Raw genomic sequence first — 21,283 nt, 5'->3', positions numbered from 1 at the left:
ACCAGGGCGGAGCAGGGCACCCCCTCCACAGTGACAGGGACATGACAAAGTCCCCAACACAGGTCCGGCCCACCACAACAACAGGCTCCATCCGCTTGCCCTCGTCTGCTTCTGGGGGAAGTGGAGCCTTGCTTCCCCGTCTGTGCCGGTGGGCTCCTCCTGAAGATGATGGTGGTTGGGATAGAAAGCCAGGGGTCCGCACTACCCGGTCTATGCGGACCCCGAGCCGTTTCCCTGAGCTCTGGGGGACATGGGGCAATCCCGGCGCAGATGGCCTGGCTGGCCACAACCCCAGCAGACCCTGGGACCAGGGCTTGTGTTTCGTGCCGCCTGTAGCGACACAGCCCGAATGAGTTTTGTCATTTCGGCCACCCAAGCAGGCTTTTCTGGCTCCGGCTGCTCTGCCCCCCAGCTCGCACAGAGGGTGAGTCTCCCTGCACCCCCACCAAAGCCCCAGCTGAAGCCCCAGCCCACACCAGCTCCCTCTCCAAAGCCATCTCCAAGGCTGTCTGCAATGACTCAGGATGAGCCAGCTGGGTCTGTATGCGCAGCTCCGTAGGAGAGAGCGCCTGTATGAACTGGTCCCGTGCTAGTTCGCTCTGCACGGAGGGGGGCATGTGAGCATATGCCCGCCGAGAGAGGCTCTCAATGTCATTAGCTAGCACCCGTAGAGGCTCTCCAGGCTGCCTGCGTCTATTACTCAGTTCGGAGCGCAGTAGCCCGGGCTGTACACACTGTCCATAGCGCCTCCTCAGTGCTCCCACTAAAGCACCATAATCATGCCTGTCCTCGGGGCTAATCAATATCAAACAGGCCAGAGCTTCATCCGTGAGGCATAAAGCCAACTGCAGTGCCCTTTCTTCATTTCTTCAGTGCCCTTTCACCCCCTAAAATGAGCTAACAGTTCAAACTGAGCATGAAAAGCTTCCCAATCCGCCTTACCGGAATACTTCGGGGTCTTAACAGATACGGACGCAGCTGGGAACTGGGCGCCGCCATGTTTGTTTACATCCTGAGCCCCAGATTCCTCGTCACGCCGCATCGCGTCGCCACTCGGTCCGCCCACCAGAATCCGCGCGAAATACAGTCGGCCGAAGCACTCATGCCCGCTTCAGCCGCCATCGCTCCTAACGTCCTCCCTCAAGCGGCCTCTGCGCTCCGACGCCCTGGCGATCTCCTCAGACAGAACCCCCGACGTCCATTCACACGCACCTCCTTGGCCATAATCGTCCCCTACCTCCACCTTCACTTTCGGATTCCCTCGACGCATTTTCAATCCCGTTCTCACCTACGGTAGCTAGCCACATAAGTCAGCTAGCTAGCTGGCTAACTTGTATCAACGTTTTTACTTCTGACACCAATGTAATGACCTGACTAGATCATAAATGAACAATTGTCCAGACAGAGGCTTGAGTTTGCAAATTGACGGTTTATTAAACCAACTTTACACAGGCTACTGTTTGGGCCGTAGCACACGCCAAAAAGATGACAGATAACCCACAAGCCAATCGTGACCTTCTCTTGGGAAGCCCAGGCGTAAGAGAGAGAGAACAAAAAGCTGAACCTGGTCTTAACTTCCAATGCTCCACCCCCCTGCCCAACCCCCCTCCACGCCACTCCGCCAACCACCAGGATGCCCGGCATCAGAACATTCCAGGCATTCCCGTGATTGGCAGATAGCAGGTTGATTGACATGTCGGACCCCGCGAACACCGGGTACTGGTCAGTACAACACAACCACCTCCTAGCCTAACACATAACACACAGCTGTCTTTGCGGGTCGCTACAATATTATTGAAAAAACATTGCAGCCCTTTTCGAGGGGATGATTTCATCCTCATGAGAGGCTGAGTTGGTTTCCCCACTTTCCATTTTGGTGGAACTCTTACCATCGCTGCACTTTGTCAGCGTGGTTACAATTAGTGAAAAGCTGTCTACAGTTGTGATTGGTGGATAACCTCTGTGCACGCGTTGGCACATGATTCGACATTGGCCTGACAGCGAAGAGACAGTGAGAAGCTGCATTTGTCAAACGTTACAACATTATAACAGAACCTCAATTCTTGCGATAGACAATTTCCATATCGTGTTAAAACAAACTCAGTATATCGAAAAACACTTGATCGCCCAGCCCTACTTGCAAGACAGCAGGTCTTCCCTCACAGTGCAGACAGGCCCATATTTAACCCAGCATTACAAAATAAACTCTGCAACAACAAAAAAACTGTCATTCAAAGATAATTCGTAAAATTCAAATAACTTCACAGATCTTCATTGTTAAGGGTTTAAACACTGTTTCCCATGCTTGTTCAATGAACCATAAACAATGAACTTGCACCTGTAGAACGGTCGCTAAGACACTAACAGCTTACAGACGGTAGGCAATTAAAGTCACAGTTATGAAAACTTAGGACACTAAAGAGGCCTTTCAACTGAATCTGAAAAACACCAAGAGAAAGATGCCCAGGGTCCCTGCTCATCTGCATGAACGTGCCTTAGGCATGCTGCAAGGAGGTATGAGGACTGCAGATGTGTCCAGGGCAATAAATTGCAATGTCCGTACCGTGAGACGCTTAAGACAGCAGTACAGGGAGACAGGACGGACAGCTGATCGTTCTCGCAGTGGCAGACCACGTGTAAAAACACCTGCACAGGATCGGTACATCCAAACATCACACCTGCGGGACTGGCCATGGCCAGCAAAGAGTCCGGATCTCAATCCCATTGAGCACATCTGGGACCTGTTGGATCGGACATTGAGGGCTAGGGCCATTCCCCCCAGAAATGTCCGGGAACTTGCAGGTGCCTTGGTGGAAGAGTGGGGTAACATCTCACAGCAAGAACTCACAGCAAGAACTGGCAAATCTGGTGCAGTCCACGAGAAGGCCCATGAGAAGCACATGCAGCTCGTGGCCACACCAGATACTGACTATTACTTTTGATTCTGTGCCCTTTTTGTTCAAGGATTGTTCAGGGATTTATGTTAGTCACGTCTGGAATTCGTTCAGTTTATTTCTCAGTTGTTAAATCTTATGTTCATACAAATATTTACACATGTTAGGTTTGCTGAAAATAAAGTTGACAGTGAGAGGGCGTTTTCTTTAGTAATAAATAATCTCCCTTCACCACAGCCATGCAGCTAAACTACCGAAATTAGAACAGGGGTGAGTGAGTCATTTCTTAAGATTTCCCCATGAGAACAATACAAATGCGGAGCTATCTTCATCGCCAACTGTTTTGGTAAACAATTAGTAATCATCTGGCCTCCATTTTATACTCCACTTGTGACGGATGAAACACTACCCTTTGACCTACATTCAATCAAATAAGTCATTCAATTCAAAGGGAGAGCACAGTGTTCCGGCTGAGTGGCTAGTTTCACAAACCAAAACCATGTGAATGCTAGCCTGGTCAAATATCTGTTTGTACTACTCTTGCCTACTCCATATCTCATTGTCAAGACAAAGAGGTGTAGGCATGACAATGAGTGACAAGGGGTTGGCATGATAGCCCAAACAGACTGGCACTACAGTGCCTTGCGAAAGTATTCGGCCCCCTTGAACTTTGCGACCTTTTGCCACATTTCAGGCTTCAAACATAAAGATATAAAACTGTATTTTTTTGTGAAGAATCAACAAGTGGGACACAATCATGAAGTGGAACGACATTTATTGGATATTTCAAACTTTTTTAACAAATCAAAAACTGAAATATTGGGCGTGCAAAATTATTCAGCCCCTTTACTTTCAGTGCAGCAAACTCTCACCAGAAGTTCAGTGAGGATCTCTGAATGATCCAATGTTGACCTAAATGACTAATGATGATAAATACAATCCACCTGTGTGTAATCAAGTCTCCGTATAAATGCACCTGCACTGTCATAGTCTCAGAGGTCCATTTAAAAGCGCAGAGAGCATCATGAAGAACAAGGAACACACCAGGCAGGTCCGAGATACTGTTGTGAAGAAGTTTAAAGCCGGATTTGGATACAAAAGATTTCCCAAGCTTTAAACATCCCAAGGAGCACTGTGCAAGCGATAATATTGAAATGGAAGGAGTATCAGACCACTGCAAATCTACCAAGACCTGGCCGTCCCTCTAAACTTTCAGCTCATACAAGGAGAAGACTGATCAGAGATGCAGCCAAGAGGCCCATGATCACTCTGGATGAACTGCAGAGATCTACAGCTGAGGTGGGAGACTCTGTCCATAGGACAACAATCAGTCGTATATTGCACATATCTGGCCTTTATGGAAGAGTGGCAAGAAGAAAGCCATTTCTTAAAGATATCCATAAAAAGTGTTGTTTAAAGTTTGCCACAAGCCACCTGGGAGACACACCAAACATGTGGAAGAAGGTGCTCTGGTCAGATGAAACCAAAATCAAACTTTTTGGCAACAATGCAAAACGTTATGTTTGGCGTAAAAGCAACACAGCTCATCACCCTGAACACACCATCCCCACTGTCAAACATGGTGGTGGCAGCATCATGGTTTGGGCCTGCTTTTCTTCAGCAGGGACAGGGAAGATGGTTAAAATTGATGGGAAGATGGATGGAGCCAAATACAGGACCATTCTGGAAGAAAACCTGATGGAGTCTGCAAAAGACCTGAGACTGGGACGGAGATTTGTCTTCCAACAAGACAATGATCCAAAACATAAAGCAAAATCTACAATGGAATGGTTAAAAAATAAACATATCCAGGTGTTAGAATGGCCAAGTCAAAGTCCAGACCTGAATCCAATCGAGAATCTGTGGAAAGAACTGAAAACTGCTGTTCACAAATGCTCTCCATCCAACCTCACTGAGCTCGAGCTGTTTTGCAAGGAGGAATGGGAAAAAAATTCAGTCTCTCGATGTGCAAAACTGATAGAGACATACCCCAAGCGACTTACAGCTGTAATCACAGCAAAAGGTGGCGCTACAAAGTATTAACTTAAGGGGGCTAAATAATTTTGCACGCCCAATTTTTCAGTTTTTGATTTGTTAAAAAAGTTTGAAATATCCAATAAATGTCGCTCCACTTCATGATTGTGTCCCAAAAATACAGTTTTATCTTTATGTTTGAAGCCTGAAATGTGGCAAAAGGTCGCAAAGTTCAAGGGGGCCGAATACTTTCGCAAGGCACTGTATGTGAATGCATTATGGAGTGTTGTTTTTTGCCTTGGAAAATGTAATCATTTTAATTTGTTGAGCTATAATTATCAAGTTTTCCAAATGAAGATGCTGGTCATTATAAAGTATGTGTATTTCTTTTACAGGGAAGTATGTGAACTGTCTAGGAAAGATGGGAAACCATTTTTTATTTAAAAAAAATACTTAATATTGAAGGACTTACTCATTAATGGTAAGGTGGACTGCCTTCGAGCCCCTGTGAAAAAGAAATGACATAAAACCTACTATTACAATTTACCTTAAAACAAACTATACTGAATAAAAATATAAATGCAACATGTAAAGTCTTGGTCCTATGTTTAATGTCCTGAATTAAAAATCCCAGAAATGTTCCATATGCACAAAAAACACATTTCTCTCAAATTTTGTGCACAAATGCATCCCTGTTAGTGAGCATTTATCCTTTGCAAAAATAATCCATCCACTGAGATGTGTGGCTTGTCAAGAAGCTGATTAAACAGCATCGTTACACAGGTGCACCTTGTGCTGGGGACAATAAAGGCCACTAAAATGTGCACTTTTGTCACACATCACAATGCCACAGATGTGTCAAGTTTTGAGTGAGTGTGCATTTGGCATGTTCACTGCAGGAACGTCCATCAGAGCTGTTGCCATATAATTTAATGTTCACTTCTCTACCATAATCCGCCTCCAATGTCGTTTTACTGGGCGCCGCCATGTTTGTTTACATCCTGAGCCCCAGATTCCTCGTCACGCCGCATCGACGTCGCCACTCCGGTCCGCCCACCAGAATCCGCGCGAAATACAGTCGGCGAAGCACTCATGCCCGCTTCAGCCGCCATCGCTCTAACGTCCTCCCTCAAGCGGCCTCTGCGCTCCGACGCCCTGGCGATCTCCTCAGACAGAACCCCCGACGTCCATTCACACGCACCTCCTTGGCCATAATCGTCCCCTACCTCCACCTTCACTTTCGGATTCCCTCGACGCATTTTCAATCCCGTTCTCACCTACGGTAGCTAGCCACATAAGTCAGCTAGCTAGCTGGCTAACTTGTATCAACGTTTTTACTTCTGACACCAATGTAATGACCTGACTAGATCATAAATGAACAATTGTCCAGACAGAGGCTTGAGTTTGCAAATTGACGGTTTATTAAACCAACTTTACACAGGCTACTGTTTGGGCCGTAGCACACGCCAAAAAGATGACAGATAACCCACAAGCCAATCGTGACCTTCTCTTGGGAAGCCCAGGCGTAGAGAGAGAGAACAAAAAGCTGAACCTGGTCTTAACTTCCAATGCTCCACCCCCTGCCCAACCCCCTCCCGCCACTCCGCCAACCACCAGGATGCCCGGCATCAGAACATTCCAGGCATTCCCGTGATTGGCAGATAGCAGGTTGATTGACATGTCGGACCCCGCGAACACCGGGTACTGGTCAGTACAACACAACCACCTCCTAGCCTAACACATAACACACAGCTGTCTGTGCGGGTCGCTACAATATTATTGAAAAAACATTGCAGCCCTTTTCGGGGATGATTTCATCCTCATGAGAGGCTGAGTTGGTTTCCCCACTTTCCATTTTGGTGGAACTCTTACCATCGCTGCACTTTGTCAGCGTGGTTACAATTAGTGAAAAGCTGTCTACAGTTGTGATTGGTGGATAACCTCTGTGCACGCGTTGGCACATGATTCGACATTGGCCTGACAGCGAAGAGACAGTGAGAAGCTGCATTTGTCAAACGTTACAACATTATAACAGAACCTCAATTCTTGCGATAGACAATTTCCATATCGTGTTAAAACAAACTCGAGTATATCGAAAAACACTTGATCGCCCAGCCCTACTTGCAAGACAGCAGGTCTTCCCTCACAGTGCAGACAGGCCCATATTTAACCCAGCATTACAAAATAAACTCTGCAACAACAAAAAAACTGTCATTCAAAGATAATTCGTAAAATTCAAATAACTTCACAGATCTTCATTGTTAAGGGTTTAAACACTGTTTCCCATGCTTGTTCAATGAACCATAAACAATGAACTTGCACCTGTAGAACGGTCGCTAAGACACTAACAGCTTACAGACGGTAGGCAATTAAAGTCACAGTTATGAAAACTTAGGACACTAAAGAGGCCTTTCAACTGAATCTGAAAAACACCAAGAGAAAGATGCCCAGGGTCCCTGCTCATCTGCATGAACGTGCCTTAGGCATGCTGCAAGGAGGTATGATGTCCAGGGCAATAAATTGCAATGTCCGTACCGTGAGACGCTTAAGACAGCAGTACAGGGAGACAGGACGGACAGCTGATCGTTCTCGCAGTGGCAGACCACGTGTAAAAACACCTGCACAGGATCGGTACATCCAAACATCACACCTGCGGGACTGGCCATGGCCAGCAAAGAGTCCAGATATCAATCCCATTGAGCACATCTGGGACCTGTTGGATCGGACATTGAGGGCTAAGGCCATTCCCCCCAGAAATGTCCGGGAACTTGCAGGTGCCTTGGTGGAAGAGTGGGGTAACATCTCACAGCAAGAACTCACAGCAAGAACTGGCAAATCTGGTGCAGTCCACGAGAAGGCCCATGAGAAGCACATGCAGCTCGTGGCCACACCAGATACTGACTATTACTTTTGATTCTGTGCCCTTTTTGTTCAAGGATTGTTCAGGGATTTATGTTAGTCACGTCTGGAATTCGTTCATTTTATTTCTCAGTTGTTAAATCTTATGTTCATACAAATATTTACACATGTTAGGTTTGCTGAAAATAAAGTTGACAGTGAGAGGGCGTTTTCTTTAGTAATAAATAATCTCCCTTCACCACAGCCATGCAGCTAAACTACCGAAATTAGAACAGGGGTGAGTGAGTCATTTCTTAAGATTTCCCCATGAGAACAATACAAATGCGGAGCTATCTTCATCGCCAACTGTTTTGGTAAACAATTAGTAATCATCTGGCCTCCATTTTATACTCCACTTGTGATGGATGAAACACTACCCTTTGACCTACATTCAATCAAATAAGTCATTCAATTCAAAGGGAGAGAACAGTGTTCCGGCTGAGTGGCTAGTTTCACAAACCAAAACCATGTGAATGCTAGCCTGGTCAAATATTTGTTTGTACTACTCTTGCCAACTCCATATCTCATTGTCAAGACAAAGAGGTGTAGGCATGACAATGAGTGACAAGGGGTTGGCATGATAGCCCAAACAGACTGGCACTCAGGCTACAGTGCCTTGCGAAAGTATTCGGCCCCCTTGAACTTTGCGACCTTTTGCCACATTTCAGGCTTCAAACATAAAGATATAAAACTGTATTTTTTTGTGAAGAATCAACAAGTGGGACACAATCATGAAGTGGAACGACATTTATTGGATATTTCAAACTTTTTTAACAAATCAAAAACTGAAATATTGGGCGTGCAAAATTATTCAGCCCCTTTACTTTCAGTGCAGCAAACTCTCACCAGAAGTTCAGTGAGGATCTCTGAATGATCCAATGTTGACCTAAATGACTAATGATGATAAATACAATCCACCTGTGTGTAATCAAGTCTCCGTATAAATGCACCTGCACTGTCATAGTCTCAGAGGTCCATTTAAAAGCGCAGAGAGCATCATGAAGAACAAGGAACACACCAGGCAGGTCCGAGATACTGTTGTGAAGAAGTTTAAAGCCGGATTTGGATACAAAAAGATTTCCCAAGCTTTAAACATCCCAAGGAGCACTGTGCAAGCGATAATATTGAAATGGAAGGAGTATCAGACCACTGCAAATCTACCAAGACCTGGCCGTCCCTCTAAACTTTCAGCTCATACAAGGAGAAGACTGATCAGAGATGCAGCCAAGAGGCCCATGATCACTCTGGATGAACTGCAGAGATCTACAGCTGAGGTGGGAGACTCTGTCCAAAGGACAACAATCAGTCGTATATTGCACATATCTGGCCTTTATGGAAGAGTGGCAAGAAGAAAGCCATTTCTTAAAGATATCCATAAAAAGTGTTGTTTAAAGTTTGCCACAAGCCACCTGAGAGACACACCAAACATGTGGAAGAAGGTGCTCTGGTCAGATGAAACCAAAATCGAACTTTTTGACAACAATGCAAAACGTTATGTTTGGCGTAAAAGCAACACAGCTCATCACCCTGAACACACCATCCCCACTGTCAAACATGGTGGTGGCAGCATCATGGTTTGGGCCTGCTTTTCTTCAGCAGGGACAGGGAAGATGGTTAAAATTGATGGGAAGATGGATGGAGCCAAATACAGGACCATTCTGGAAGAAAACCTGATGGAGTCTGCAAAAGACCTGAGACTGGGACGGAGATTTGTCTTCCAACAAGACAATGATCCAAAACATAAAGCAAAATCTACAATGGAATGGTTAAAAAATAAACATATCCAGGTGTTAGAATGGCCAAGTCAAAGTCCAGACCTGAATCCAATCGAGAATCTGTGGAAAGAACTGAAAACTGCTGTTCACAAATGCTCTCCATCCAACCTCACTGAGCTCGAGCTGTTTTGCAAGGAGGAATGGGAAAAAAATTCAGTCTCTCGATGTGCAAAACTGATAGAGACATACCCCAAGCGACTTACAGCTGTAATCGCAGCAAAAGGTGGCGCTACATAGTATTAACTTAAGGGGGCTAAATAATTTTGCACGCCCAATTTTTCAGTTTTTGATTTGTTAAAAAAGTTTGAAATATCCAATAAATGTCACTCCACTTCATGATAGTGTCCCACTTGTTGATTCTTCACAAAAAAATACAGTTTTATCTTTATGTTTGAAGCCTGAAATGTGGCAAAAGGTCGCAAAGTTCAAGGGGGCCGAATACTTTCGCAAGGCACTGTATGTGAATGCATTACGGAGTGTTGTTTTTTGCCTTGGAAAATGTAATCATTTTAATTTGTTGAGCTATAATTATCAAGTTTTCCAAATGAAGATGCTGGTCATTATAAAGTATGTGTATTGCTTTTACAGGGAAGTATGTGAACTGTCTAGGAAAGATGGGAAACCATTTTTTATTTAAAAAAAATACTGAATATTGAAGGACTTACTCATTAATGGTAAGGTGGGCTGCCTTCGAGCCACTGTGAAAAAGAAATGACATAAAACCTACTATTACAATTTACCTTAAAACAAACTATACTGAACAAAAATATAAATGCAACATGTAAAGTCTTGGTCCTATGTTTAATGTCCTGAATTAAAAATCCCAGAAATGTTCCATATGCACAAAAAACACATTTCTCTCAAATTTTGTGCACAAATGCATCCCTGTTAGTGAGCATTTACCCTTTGCAAAAATAATCCATCCACTGAGATGTGTGGCTTGTCAAGAAGCTGATTAAACAGCATCGTTACACAGGTGCACCTTGTGCTGGGGAAAATAAAGGCCACTAAAAATGTGCAATTTTGTCACACATCACAATGCCACAGATGTGTCAAGTTTTGAGTGAGTGTGCATTTGGCATGTTCACTGCAGGAACGTCCATCAGAGCTGTTGCCATATAATTTAATGTTCACTTCTCTACCATAATCCGCCTCCAATGTCGTTTTAGAGAATTTTTCATTACGTCCAACCGGCCACACAACCGCAGACCACATGTAACCACGCCAGCTCAGGTTCTCCACATCCGGCTTCTTCACCTGCGGGATTATTTGAGACCAACTAACCGGACAGCTGATGAAACTGAGGAGTATTTCTGTCTGTAATAAAGCCCTTTTGTGGGGAAAAATGAATTAGCCTGTCCTGGCTCCGAAATGGGTGGACCTATGCCCTCCCAGGCTCACCCATTGATGCACCCCTGCCCAGTCATGTGAAATCCATAGATTAGGGTCTAATTTATTTATTTAAATTGACTGATTTCCTTATATGAACTGTAACTCAGTAAAATGGTTGAAATTGTTGCATGTTGCGTTTATATTTTCGTACAGTATAGATAAAAAAGCTAATAAGTAAAGCAAAAGTGATGTTGATGAACAATAAATAGCCTACTAGTGCAGTTCATGCTGAATCCATTACTATTGACTTCAAGCATCAAATACACTGTTTTTCATGGTTAATATAAGCCTATGCCACACATTGCTGAAAGCCACTGATCGTATAGTAAAGATGTCTGATGTTTAACTACTGTACATGACGACAGGCTGGGTATTTTCACTACGTTGTTTGACTACTGAGGTTCTTGGCAGTGTAACTTTAAGGTAATCATCCCAATTCAGAGTCAAAATGGGTGGCTGCCAACTGCTAAAGCATGCAGACCCACTATACAGGTTAATTTAGCACGCCAAGCAGAGATCCATGATACTCAACAAAGCTTCATGCAATGATATCTGTTCATGGAGGAGTTACACACACAGAGAGATCACACATATCAGCCAGGCCCATGTAAGCACCGTCTGAGAGCTGTCATCAGTCTGTACTGTATGACAATTCATGTACTTACATTGGGCAGAGCGCCTCTTAAATATCAGCAGCGCAGCAAGGAGTCCAATGACCAGAGATCCTATGACCCCAACTGGGGCAAGCCACTGGATAGTGGAGTCAGAAGCAAAATCATCTTTTGAACCTTCAAATGCAGGTGGAAAATAAACAATTAGCAAATTAAATAGGAAATTCACAGATATTTGAATTAAATACAGGTAGTGCTACTCTGTGACCAGACATAGATGCACAAAGTCCATGATTGAGAACAAATAAAATCTGATTATTTTTACAAATCTAATCCAGCAGACCAGGATTCAGTCCAAAGTTCAATGTCATTTCAAGGCAACTAAAAAGAAGTTCCAATATTATTCTAAAATATCAAATCCAGAGGAAAAGGTCAATTATGATTGGTCAAAGTCAGCATCAGGTCAACTTCATTTCCTGCAGAATAATATTTGATTATTTTGATATCTTAAAATAAACAGACTAGAGCTCTTTTCTAATCTAAATATAATCTTAATTTACTCCCCATTGCTATAAAGACTAATTCGTTTTCGCATCAGATGGATAATTTGTGTTTGGAAATTCCCAGCCAGGCAGGTCAGAAAAAACATTCAAAATGGCTGCGAGAGGTGAGAAACAACTGCAGAGAAGGAATGTTCTGGTAAGAAGGTATTATGACTGCACAGAATCGTGATAAGATGGAGCATTCGAGACATTTTGGAGACGATGAGCTCTAATTTGCAACTAGTGCAGGTATTTACAACTCCACTATTTCTTCCAGGCTCACCAGATGACACGCAGACTGGGTTGAGCAAACATTGAAGATCTTCTGGGATCATACTGAAACATGTAATGTTTCTGAACCAAACCAAACCAAGACATTCATTTTCTTTTTTTCAATTTCAAGGAAGATGTTCAGTCAGATTTGGGAGCATGTTATGGCCTGATCTACTCCACTCCTCAGTGACATGTTCTCTCATTATGAGGCTGACTTATTGTGCTCACACATGATAAAGACGTCGTTAAAAAGGCCTATGCTAATAAAAGTAGGCGAGATTGAGGCCGAACTGTTTACAATGATCAGGGTTAGGATGAGCGAATAAGGGAGACTGGCATGTTTTGGATTTGGCTCAGCTTTCAAAAAGGATGACATCACAAACATTCATAGACACTGTGTATACCGACCACGATGGCAGAACGTACCTGCTGAACATACAAACGGGATCTCAAATGATGCCTTCCCCTCCTGGACTCCATTGGTGTTGTGCACTGTGCATGAGTAGTTTGTGGAACCACTGTATGTGGCCTTCAGAACTGTCAGTTTACTGGAGAGGCTAAACAGTGTGTCGTCTGTCTTTTTGGCCACGAGTTCAGCACTGCCTGTGCAGTTGGTGCCAAACTCGTCAAACCACCAGATCAACCCTTTCTGGTGCCCGCCTGTAGAATTGCAGAAAATGGTCACACCAGTGTTCTGTTTTATGCAGTTCTCAGGACTGGAACTCATGGTTGGTGATTTGTACATAGCTGCACGAGAGAGAGAAAGATACATTATATTACATACAGTTGAAGTTGAAAGTTCATACACCTTAGTCAAATACATTTAAACTGTTTTTCACAATTCCTGACATTTAATACTAGTAAAAATTCCCTGTCTTATGTCTGTTAGGATCACCACTTTATTATGTGAAATGTCAAAATAATAGTAGTGAGAATGATTCATTTCAGCTTTTATTTCATTCATCACATTCCCAGTGGGTCAGAACTTTACATACACTCAATTGGTATTTGGTAGCGTTGTCTTTAAATTGTTTAACTTGGGTCAAACATTTCAGGAAGCCTTCCACAAGCTTCCCACAATAAGTTGGGTGAATTTTAGCCCATTCCTCCTGACAGAGCTGGTGTAACTGAGTCAGGTTTGTCCGCCTCCTTGCTCGCACACGCTTTTTCAGTTCTGCCCACAAATGTTCTATAGGATTGAGGTCAGGGCTTTGTGATGGCCACTCCAATACATTGACTTTGTTGTCCTTAAGCCATTTTGCCACAACTTTGGAAGTATGCTTGGGGTCATTGTTCATTTGGAAGACCCATTGGCAACCAAGCTTTAACTTCCTGACTGATGTCTTGAGATGTTGCTTCAATCTATCCACATAATTTTCCATCCTCGTGATGCCATCTATTTTGTGAAGTACACCAGTCCCTCCTGCAGCAATGCACCCTCACAACATGATGCTGCCACCACCGTGCTTCACGGTTGGGATGGTGTTCTTCGGCTTGCAAGCCACCCCCTTTTTCCTCCAAACATAACAATGGTCATTATGGCCAAACAGTTCTATTTATGTTTCATCAGACCAGAGGACATTTCTCCAAAAAGATTGATCTTTGTCCCCATGTGCAGTTGCAAACCGTAGTCTAGCTTTTTTAATGGCCGTTTTGGAGCAGTGGCTTCTTCCTTGCTGAGCAGCCTTTCAGGTTATGTTGAGATAGGACTCGTTTTACTGTGGGATAGAGATACATTTGTACCTGTTTCCTCCAGCATCTTCACAAGGTCCTTTACTGTTGTTCTGGGATTGATTTTCACTTTTCGCACCAAAATACGTTCATCTCTAGGAGACAGAACGAGTCTCCTTCCTGAGCGGTATGACGGCTGCATGATCCCATTGTGTTTATACTTGAGTACGATTGTTTGTACAGATGATCGTGGTACCTTCAAGTGTTTGGAAATTGCTCCCAAGGATGAACCAGACTTGTGGAGGTCTGAGGTCTTGGCTGATTTCTTTTGATTTTCCTATGATGTCAAGCAAAGAGGCACTGAGTTTGAAGGTAGGCCTTGAAATGAATACACAGGTACACCTCTAATTGACTCAAATGATGTCAATTTGAGCCTATCAGAAGCTTCTAATGCCATGACATCATTTCCTGAAATTTTTCAAGCTGTTTAAAGGCACAGTCAACTTAGTGTATGTAAACTTCTGACCCACTGGAATTGTGATACAGTGAATTATAAGTGAAATAATCTGTCTGTAAACAATTGTTGGAAAAATGACTTGTGTCATGCACAAAGTAGATGTCCTAACCAACTAGCCAAAACTATAGTTTGTTAACACGAAATGTGTGGAGTAGTTGAAAACTATTTTTAATGACTCCACCCTAAGTGTATGTAAACATCTGACTTCAACTGTACATGTGGGTGCAGTTCGCAACAATGTCAGCGGGTAAACATCGTTAAGACAGACTTTGCACCTTTTCAACAACCATCAAAGGGTTATAACTTGGAATGAGATTACTGGAGGAGTGATTTTAATAAACTGGAATTACCTTTCTTTTATCACTCACATGTTCTAATTGAGTCTGTGTACATTATTTGTAAACACTGATTGCATGACGTGGGTAGAATGGCATTATGGAGGCTAGTTGTGGACATTCCCACTGGTACTACTCTGTGCCATTTGAGCACTGTCAAGTAACTCTGGCTCCTGCTGTGCTGTCCAATCTCTCTCTCTCTCACAATAGATCTGAACTCCCCCTGAACACATTTCAGACTAAACATCCTTATCAACCTATTATCATACCTGTATGGGCAGGTGTGTGTGTGTGTGTGTGACAACAATGGAAGTTGAATAGAACTTCATTTCAACATGTGGGCATCATAACACCCCGATGGAGGCTATGAGCTGAGACGCATTTTAAAAAATTAAGTGTTGTATTGTATTGTATTCTTCTATTGCCCTTAAAGTGTGGCTGAATATCTCACATGTTCCAGTTTTTTCCTTTCATGGACCTGTGTTGAAAGGTGCTTTTATAATCACATTTGGTTGAACTGTAGACAGTATAGGACTCACCTGTGACACTGAGGCTGATTGAAGCTGTAGCATCACCACTGTCTGTTCTCACCATGCATTCATACTCCCCCTCGTCGGCCATCTTGGTATTTGTCAACAACAAGGACACATTCATATTATCCTTGTTCCAGGATGGCTCAGCAAAGTTAAACCCAAGGGTTGAGGCATTTGCATGTTTATGGTATTCCAACAAAGGTGCATCACCTCCCACCCTCTTCCAGGTCACCGTCAAGATGGTCACGTTCTGAACAGCTTTGACAATACACTCCAGCAATGACTGCTGACCATAAACCCCATGGTACTCTTCGTCACACTCCAGTTTGACAAATGCTGTAAGTAAAATATAATTTCAGAGAAAAAGACCACATAAATACAGAAGATAATTACTGTTATAGTAGTCAGGTTTATCATAATGTCACCAATCTTATTGAACTTTTAGTAAAAAATAATATACAGTTCTTCCAAACCACAATGTTAATAATCTGCTGAAAACAATAAATAAATTGTTGTATTTATGTATAAAACATTTTATAATCATTATTATGGAATTTATGGCACAACTTACTCTCAGAAGAATTTCCAGCTCTGATACAGGCTAAATGGATCGCAAAAAACAGAAGTCTGGTAGCTGAAGTCATCTTTGGATTCCTGAGTAGGAAGAGAGAAATGTACAATGACAACACTTGTCACAGCAGTTTGAGATAAGTCTCTAGACTGCGTGAGGTAGGTCTATAGACTGCCTATCACTCAATTAGGCCCTAATCTATGGATTTAACATTACCAGTCATTACCACTGGTAATACAGATGCATCTGTTGGTCACAGATACATTTAAAAATAAAAAGGCCTCACAGTATTTCTGTGCATTCAAATTGCCATCGTTAAAATGCAATTGTGTTCATTGTCCGTAGCTTATGCCTGCCCATACCATAACCCCACCGCCACTATTGGACGTACTGCCAAATTCCCTAAAAGGACGCTGGAGGTGGTTTATGTGGACATCTATAAGTACCTAGGTGTCTGGCTAGACTGTAAACTCTCCTTCCAGACTCATATCAAACATCTCCAATCTAAAATCAAATCTCGAGTCGGCTTTCTATTCCGCAACAAAGCGTCCGTCACTCACGCCGCCAAACTTACCCTAGTAAAACTGACTATCCTACCGATCCTCGACTTCGACAATGTCATCTACAAAACAGCTTCCAATACTCTACTCAGGAAACTGGATGCAGTTTATCACAGTGCCATCCGTTTTGTTACTAAAGTACCTTATACCACCCACCACTGCGACCTGTATGCTCTAGTCGGCTGGCCCTCGCTACATATTCGTCGCCAGACCCACTGGCTCCAGGTCATCTACAAGTCCATGCTAGGTAAAGCTCCGCCTTATCTCAGTTCACTGGTCACGATGGCAACACCCACCCGTAGCACGCGCTCCAGCAGGTGTATCTCACTGATCATCCCTAAAGCCAACACCTCATTTGGCCGCCTTTCCTTCCAGTTCTCTGCTGCCTGTGACTGGAACGAATTGCAAAAATCGTTGAAGTTGGAGACTTTCATCTCCCTCACCAACTTCAAACATCTGCTATCTGAGCAGCTAACCGATCGCTGCAGCTGTACATAGTCCATCGGTAAATAGCCCACCCAATTTACCTACCTCATCCCCATACTGTTTTTATTTATTTACTTTTCTGCTCTTTTGCACACCAGTATCTCTACCTACACAAGACCATTTGATAATTTATCACTCCAGTGTTAATCTGCTAAATTGTAATTATCCGCCTTCCTCCTCATGCCTTTTGCACACAATGTATATAGACTATTTTTTTCTTTCCACTGTGTTATTGACTTGTTTATTGTTTACTCCATGTGTAACTCTGTGTTGTTGCCTGTTCACGCTGCTATGCTTTATCTTGGCCAGGTCGCAGTTGTAAATGAGAACTTGTTTTCAACTAGCCTACCTGGTTAAATAAAGGTGAAATAAAATAAAAATATGGTATAGAAATGAAGAATAAATTCTCTGGCAACAGCTCTGGTGGACATTCCTGCAGGCAGCATGCCAATTGCACGCTCCCTCAAAACTTGAGACATCTGTGGCATTGTGTGGTATGACAAAACTGCACATTTTAAAGTGGCCTTTTAGTGTACCCATCACAAGGTGCACCTGTGTAATGATCATGCTGTTTAACCAGATTCTTGATATGCCACACCTCTCAGGTGGATGGATTATCTTGGCAAAAGAGAAATACTCATTAACAGGGATGTAAACAAATTTGTGCACAACATTTGAGAAAATACTGTGCGCATGGAACATTTCTGGGATCTTTATTTCAGCTCATGAGACATGGGACCAACACTTTACATGTTGCATGTATATGTTTGTTCAGTGTAAGTGCATAGTGAATGAGGGCCAAACATAGGCAACTGCCCCCTATTAAGCTATCTATTTGTCACCTCCCACCTGGATTGTCAACATACCTGTTTTAACTATTTCTTTGGCAGGCAAACACAATAAAATGTGAACATTATGCAAATAGACAAAAGAGCATTTACATTTTAGTCATTTAGCAGACACACTTATCCAAAGTGACTTAAGTGTTCATCTTAAGATGCACTACATGTACAAAGGTATGTGGACACCCCTTCAAATGAGTGGATTCGGCTATTTCAGCCACACCCGTTGAAGACAGGTGTATAAAATTTAACACACACCCATGCAATCTCCATAGACAAACATTGGCAGTAGAATGACCTTACGGAAGAACCCAGTGACTTTCAACTTGGCACCGTCATAGAATGCCACCTTTCCAATAAGTCAGTTCTTCAAATTTCTGCCCTGCTACAGCTGCACCGGTCAACTGTAAGTGCTGTTATTGTGAAGTGGAAACGTCTAGGAGCAACAACGGCTCAGCCGCGAAGTGGTAGGACACACAAAATCGTCTGTCCTTGGTTGCAACACTCACTACCGAGTTCCAAACTGCATCTGGAAGCAATGTCAGCACAATAACTGTTTGTCAGGAACTTCATGAAATGGGTTTCCATGGCCAAGCAGCCGCACACAAGCCTAAGATCACCATGCACAATGCCAAGCTGTGGCTGGAGTGGTGTAAAGCTCGCCGGCATTGGACTCTGGAGCAGTGGAAACGTGCTCTCTGGAGTGATAAATCATGCTTCACAATCTGTCAGTCTGACAGACGAATCTGGGTTTGGCGAATGCCAGTAGAACGCTACCTGAATGAATGCATAGTGCCAACTATAACGTTTGGTGGAGGAGGAATAATGTTCTGGGGTTGTTTTTCATGGTTCGGGATAGGCCCCTTAGTTCCAGTGAAGGGAAATCTTAATGCTACAGCACACAATGACATTTTAGATGATTCTGTGCTTCCAACTTTGTGGCAACAGTTTGCGGAAGGTCTTTTCCTGTTTCAGCATGACAATACCCCCATACACAAAGCGAGGTTATTACAGAAATGGTTTGTTGAGATCGGTGTGGAAGAACTTGACTGGCCTGCACAGAGCCCTGACGTCAACCCCATTGAACACCTTTGGGATGAATTGGCATGTCGACTGCAAGCCATGCCTAATCGCCCAAAATCAGTGCCCAAGCTCACTAATGCTCTTGTGGCTGAATGGAAGCAAGTCCCCACAACAATGTTCCAACATTGCTGGAGAGCCTTCCAAGAAGAGTGGAGGCTGTTATAGCAGCAAAGGGGGGACCAACTCCATATTAATGCTCATGATTTTGGAATGAGATGTTGAACGAGCAGGCGTCCACATACTTTGGTAATGTAGTCTAGCTAGGTGGGTCAACCACATATCGCATATCGCTATCAGCAAAGTTAGAGCTAGTAAGGGAGGGAGATGTCAAGTGTGAAAGGCTTTTTTTTTCACACTGAAGGAAACACATCCTGTTATTAAGAAAACAATGTGTGGGAGATGACAGCACTGTTAAATGAATCCAAGCAGGACTCAGAACCCTCACTTTAACGAGTTAACATGATTTAACACAGAATCAAACTTGATTGGTGGGAAGAAACAGATTGCCTTACCTGCTGCTGTGGTCAATATGTTGAATGAGAAGTAGAACAAGAGCAAACACCTCAGCAGTGACATCATATCACCACAGCTGGCTGTGTACTGCTGTCTGTCTCTGTCTGACATCTACTTATAAAGAACAGGAAATACGATACATCTGACATCACAGTCCCTCACAGTCAACCACACCTGCATGTATTACTGCAGTCTAATTTAGAATTCTTAATCGAATCAAATGCTATATATATGTTATTATAATTGCAATAGTTTATTGTGTTAGGCAAAAAATATGGTGAGTTGAGAGTAGAGTGGGGAGTTTAGATGGATTGTATTGTTATAGAACCACAACAACATATCCAACTGTAAATTAACTTCACTGCATTCACACGACAACAGGCATGTTAAAAAAGCATATCAAAGTTCCATCATGTTGTGTTCATGTTATTCACCTTCCAGATGTCGATTTTTCTCAATGTTAATCAAACTCAGCTCATATCTCTTCTCACGCTTTGCATCAGAATTTGAATGAGAGGAGAGAATTCCCTCTTGTGGACATGTTGCTTCTGTTCAGTGTCACATGTCTAACTTCAGTTCAATCAATCCAGGGTTGTATTCACAAGGGACCAAATGAAAGCCGATTGGGAATTGTTTTGCTACTGTGTACTAATGAACTGTCGCTGGGCAGAAAAAATACAGTCTTCAGGTACTGTAACTACTTATATAATAAATAATGATGAAGATTATTTTCTTTCTTTGTGCAGTAATTAGACATTTTTTCCTCACAATGGGTTTACTGCTTTTGGTTCCTTAAAACTTATGAAAACAGTTTACATCTTAGAACATGAAAGAATGCAGATTAGCCTCCCCATCAATTATGATTTTCATTTGTTTAAAGATTGTAGTATTTAAAAACAACAATTGAAAATATTTACAAAACCTTCCATGTAACATCTTTCTCACTGCCCTGTGTTTAATGAACAGTATCAAGGTGCACCATTTGAGCAGGAATTTCACAGTGCGAAATATACCCAGAAATATCACACACAATGATATTCTGCATTTGACATGTTTTATCTGGACAAAGTAAAAACGCTTTAATCTCAATGATATCATTAATAATAAACAAAGTTGCATATAAAAACATACAAAATAGGGTAAGTTACATATGGGGTAAGGTACATATGGGGTAAGGTACATATGGGGTAAGTTACATATGGGGTAAGGTACATATGGAGTAAGGTACATATGGGGTAAGGTACATATGGGGTAAGGTACATATGGGGTAAGTTACATATGGGGTAAGGTACATATGGAGTAAGGTACATATGGGGTAAGGTACATATGGAGTAAGGTACATATGGGGTAAGGTACATATGGAGCAAGGTACATATGGGGTAAGGTACATATGGGGTAAGGTACATATGGGGTAAGGTACATGTGGGGTAAGGTACATATGGAGTAAGGTACATATGGGGTAAGGTACATATGGGGTAAGGTACATATGGAGTAAGGTACATATGGGGTAAGGTACATATGGAGTAAGGTACATATGGGGTAAGGTACATATGGGGTAAGGTACATATGGAGTAAGGTACATATGGAGTAAGGTACATATGGGGTAAGGTACATATGGGGTAAGGTACATAGGCCTCAAGCAGACATGTATTGTATTGCTTTTACAGTGACTTCTGTGAACTGTCTAGGAAAGATGGGAAACCATAAACTCAAAGTGACAAATTAAAAATGACATTTACTGAATAGTGAAGGACATACAGGACTGCCTTCGAGCTCCTGTCAAAATGGACACAAAACCTACTATTACAATTTA

The 21,283-nt window shown here is 42.8% G+C and overlaps 1 protein-coding gene across 7 annotated transcripts in view; it reads right to left on the bottom strand.

Moving 5' to 3' along the window:
* The window catches only part of LOC135537512 (nectin-4-like), a 30,228-nt gene extending 9,818 nt beyond the window's left edge, over positions 1-20,410 (bottom strand). For 4 of the 7 annotated variants that reach the window (XR_010455246.1, XR_010455248.1, XM_064963674.1 and 1 more), the window contains exons 1-5: positions 19,470-20,410; positions 15,987-16,069; positions 15,422-15,751; positions 12,786-13,106; positions 11,599-11,721 (exon numbers count right to left, since the gene is read on the bottom strand). Coding sequence is in view for 5 of the 7 variants with exons in the window: in XM_064963674.1 (XP_064819746.1) it covers positions 11,599-11,721; positions 12,786-13,106; positions 15,422-15,751; positions 15,987-16,059 (847 nt within the window). In the remaining 2 variants the exon portion in view is untranslated. Of the gene's footprint in view, positions 1-5,340; positions 5,374-10,206; positions 10,240-11,598; positions 11,722-12,785; positions 13,107-15,421; positions 15,752-15,986; positions 16,070-19,469 lie in introns of all 7 variants that reach the window. The other 3 variants (XM_064963650.1, XM_064963663.1, XM_064963657.1) reach the window with 3 other exon arrangements.
* Positions 20,411-21,283: the final 873 nt, after the last annotated feature.

Source organism: Oncorhynchus masou, chromosome 5, assembly GCF_036934945.1.
Source record: "Oncorhynchus masou masou isolate Uvic2021 chromosome 5, UVic_Omas_1.1, whole genome shotgun sequence".
NCBI lineage: Eukaryota > Metazoa > Chordata > Actinopteri > Salmoniformes > Salmonidae > Oncorhynchus > Oncorhynchus masou.
The sequence above is the reverse complement of the archived record's forward strand: the minus strand, read 5'-3'. Positions and strand labels throughout refer to the sequence as shown.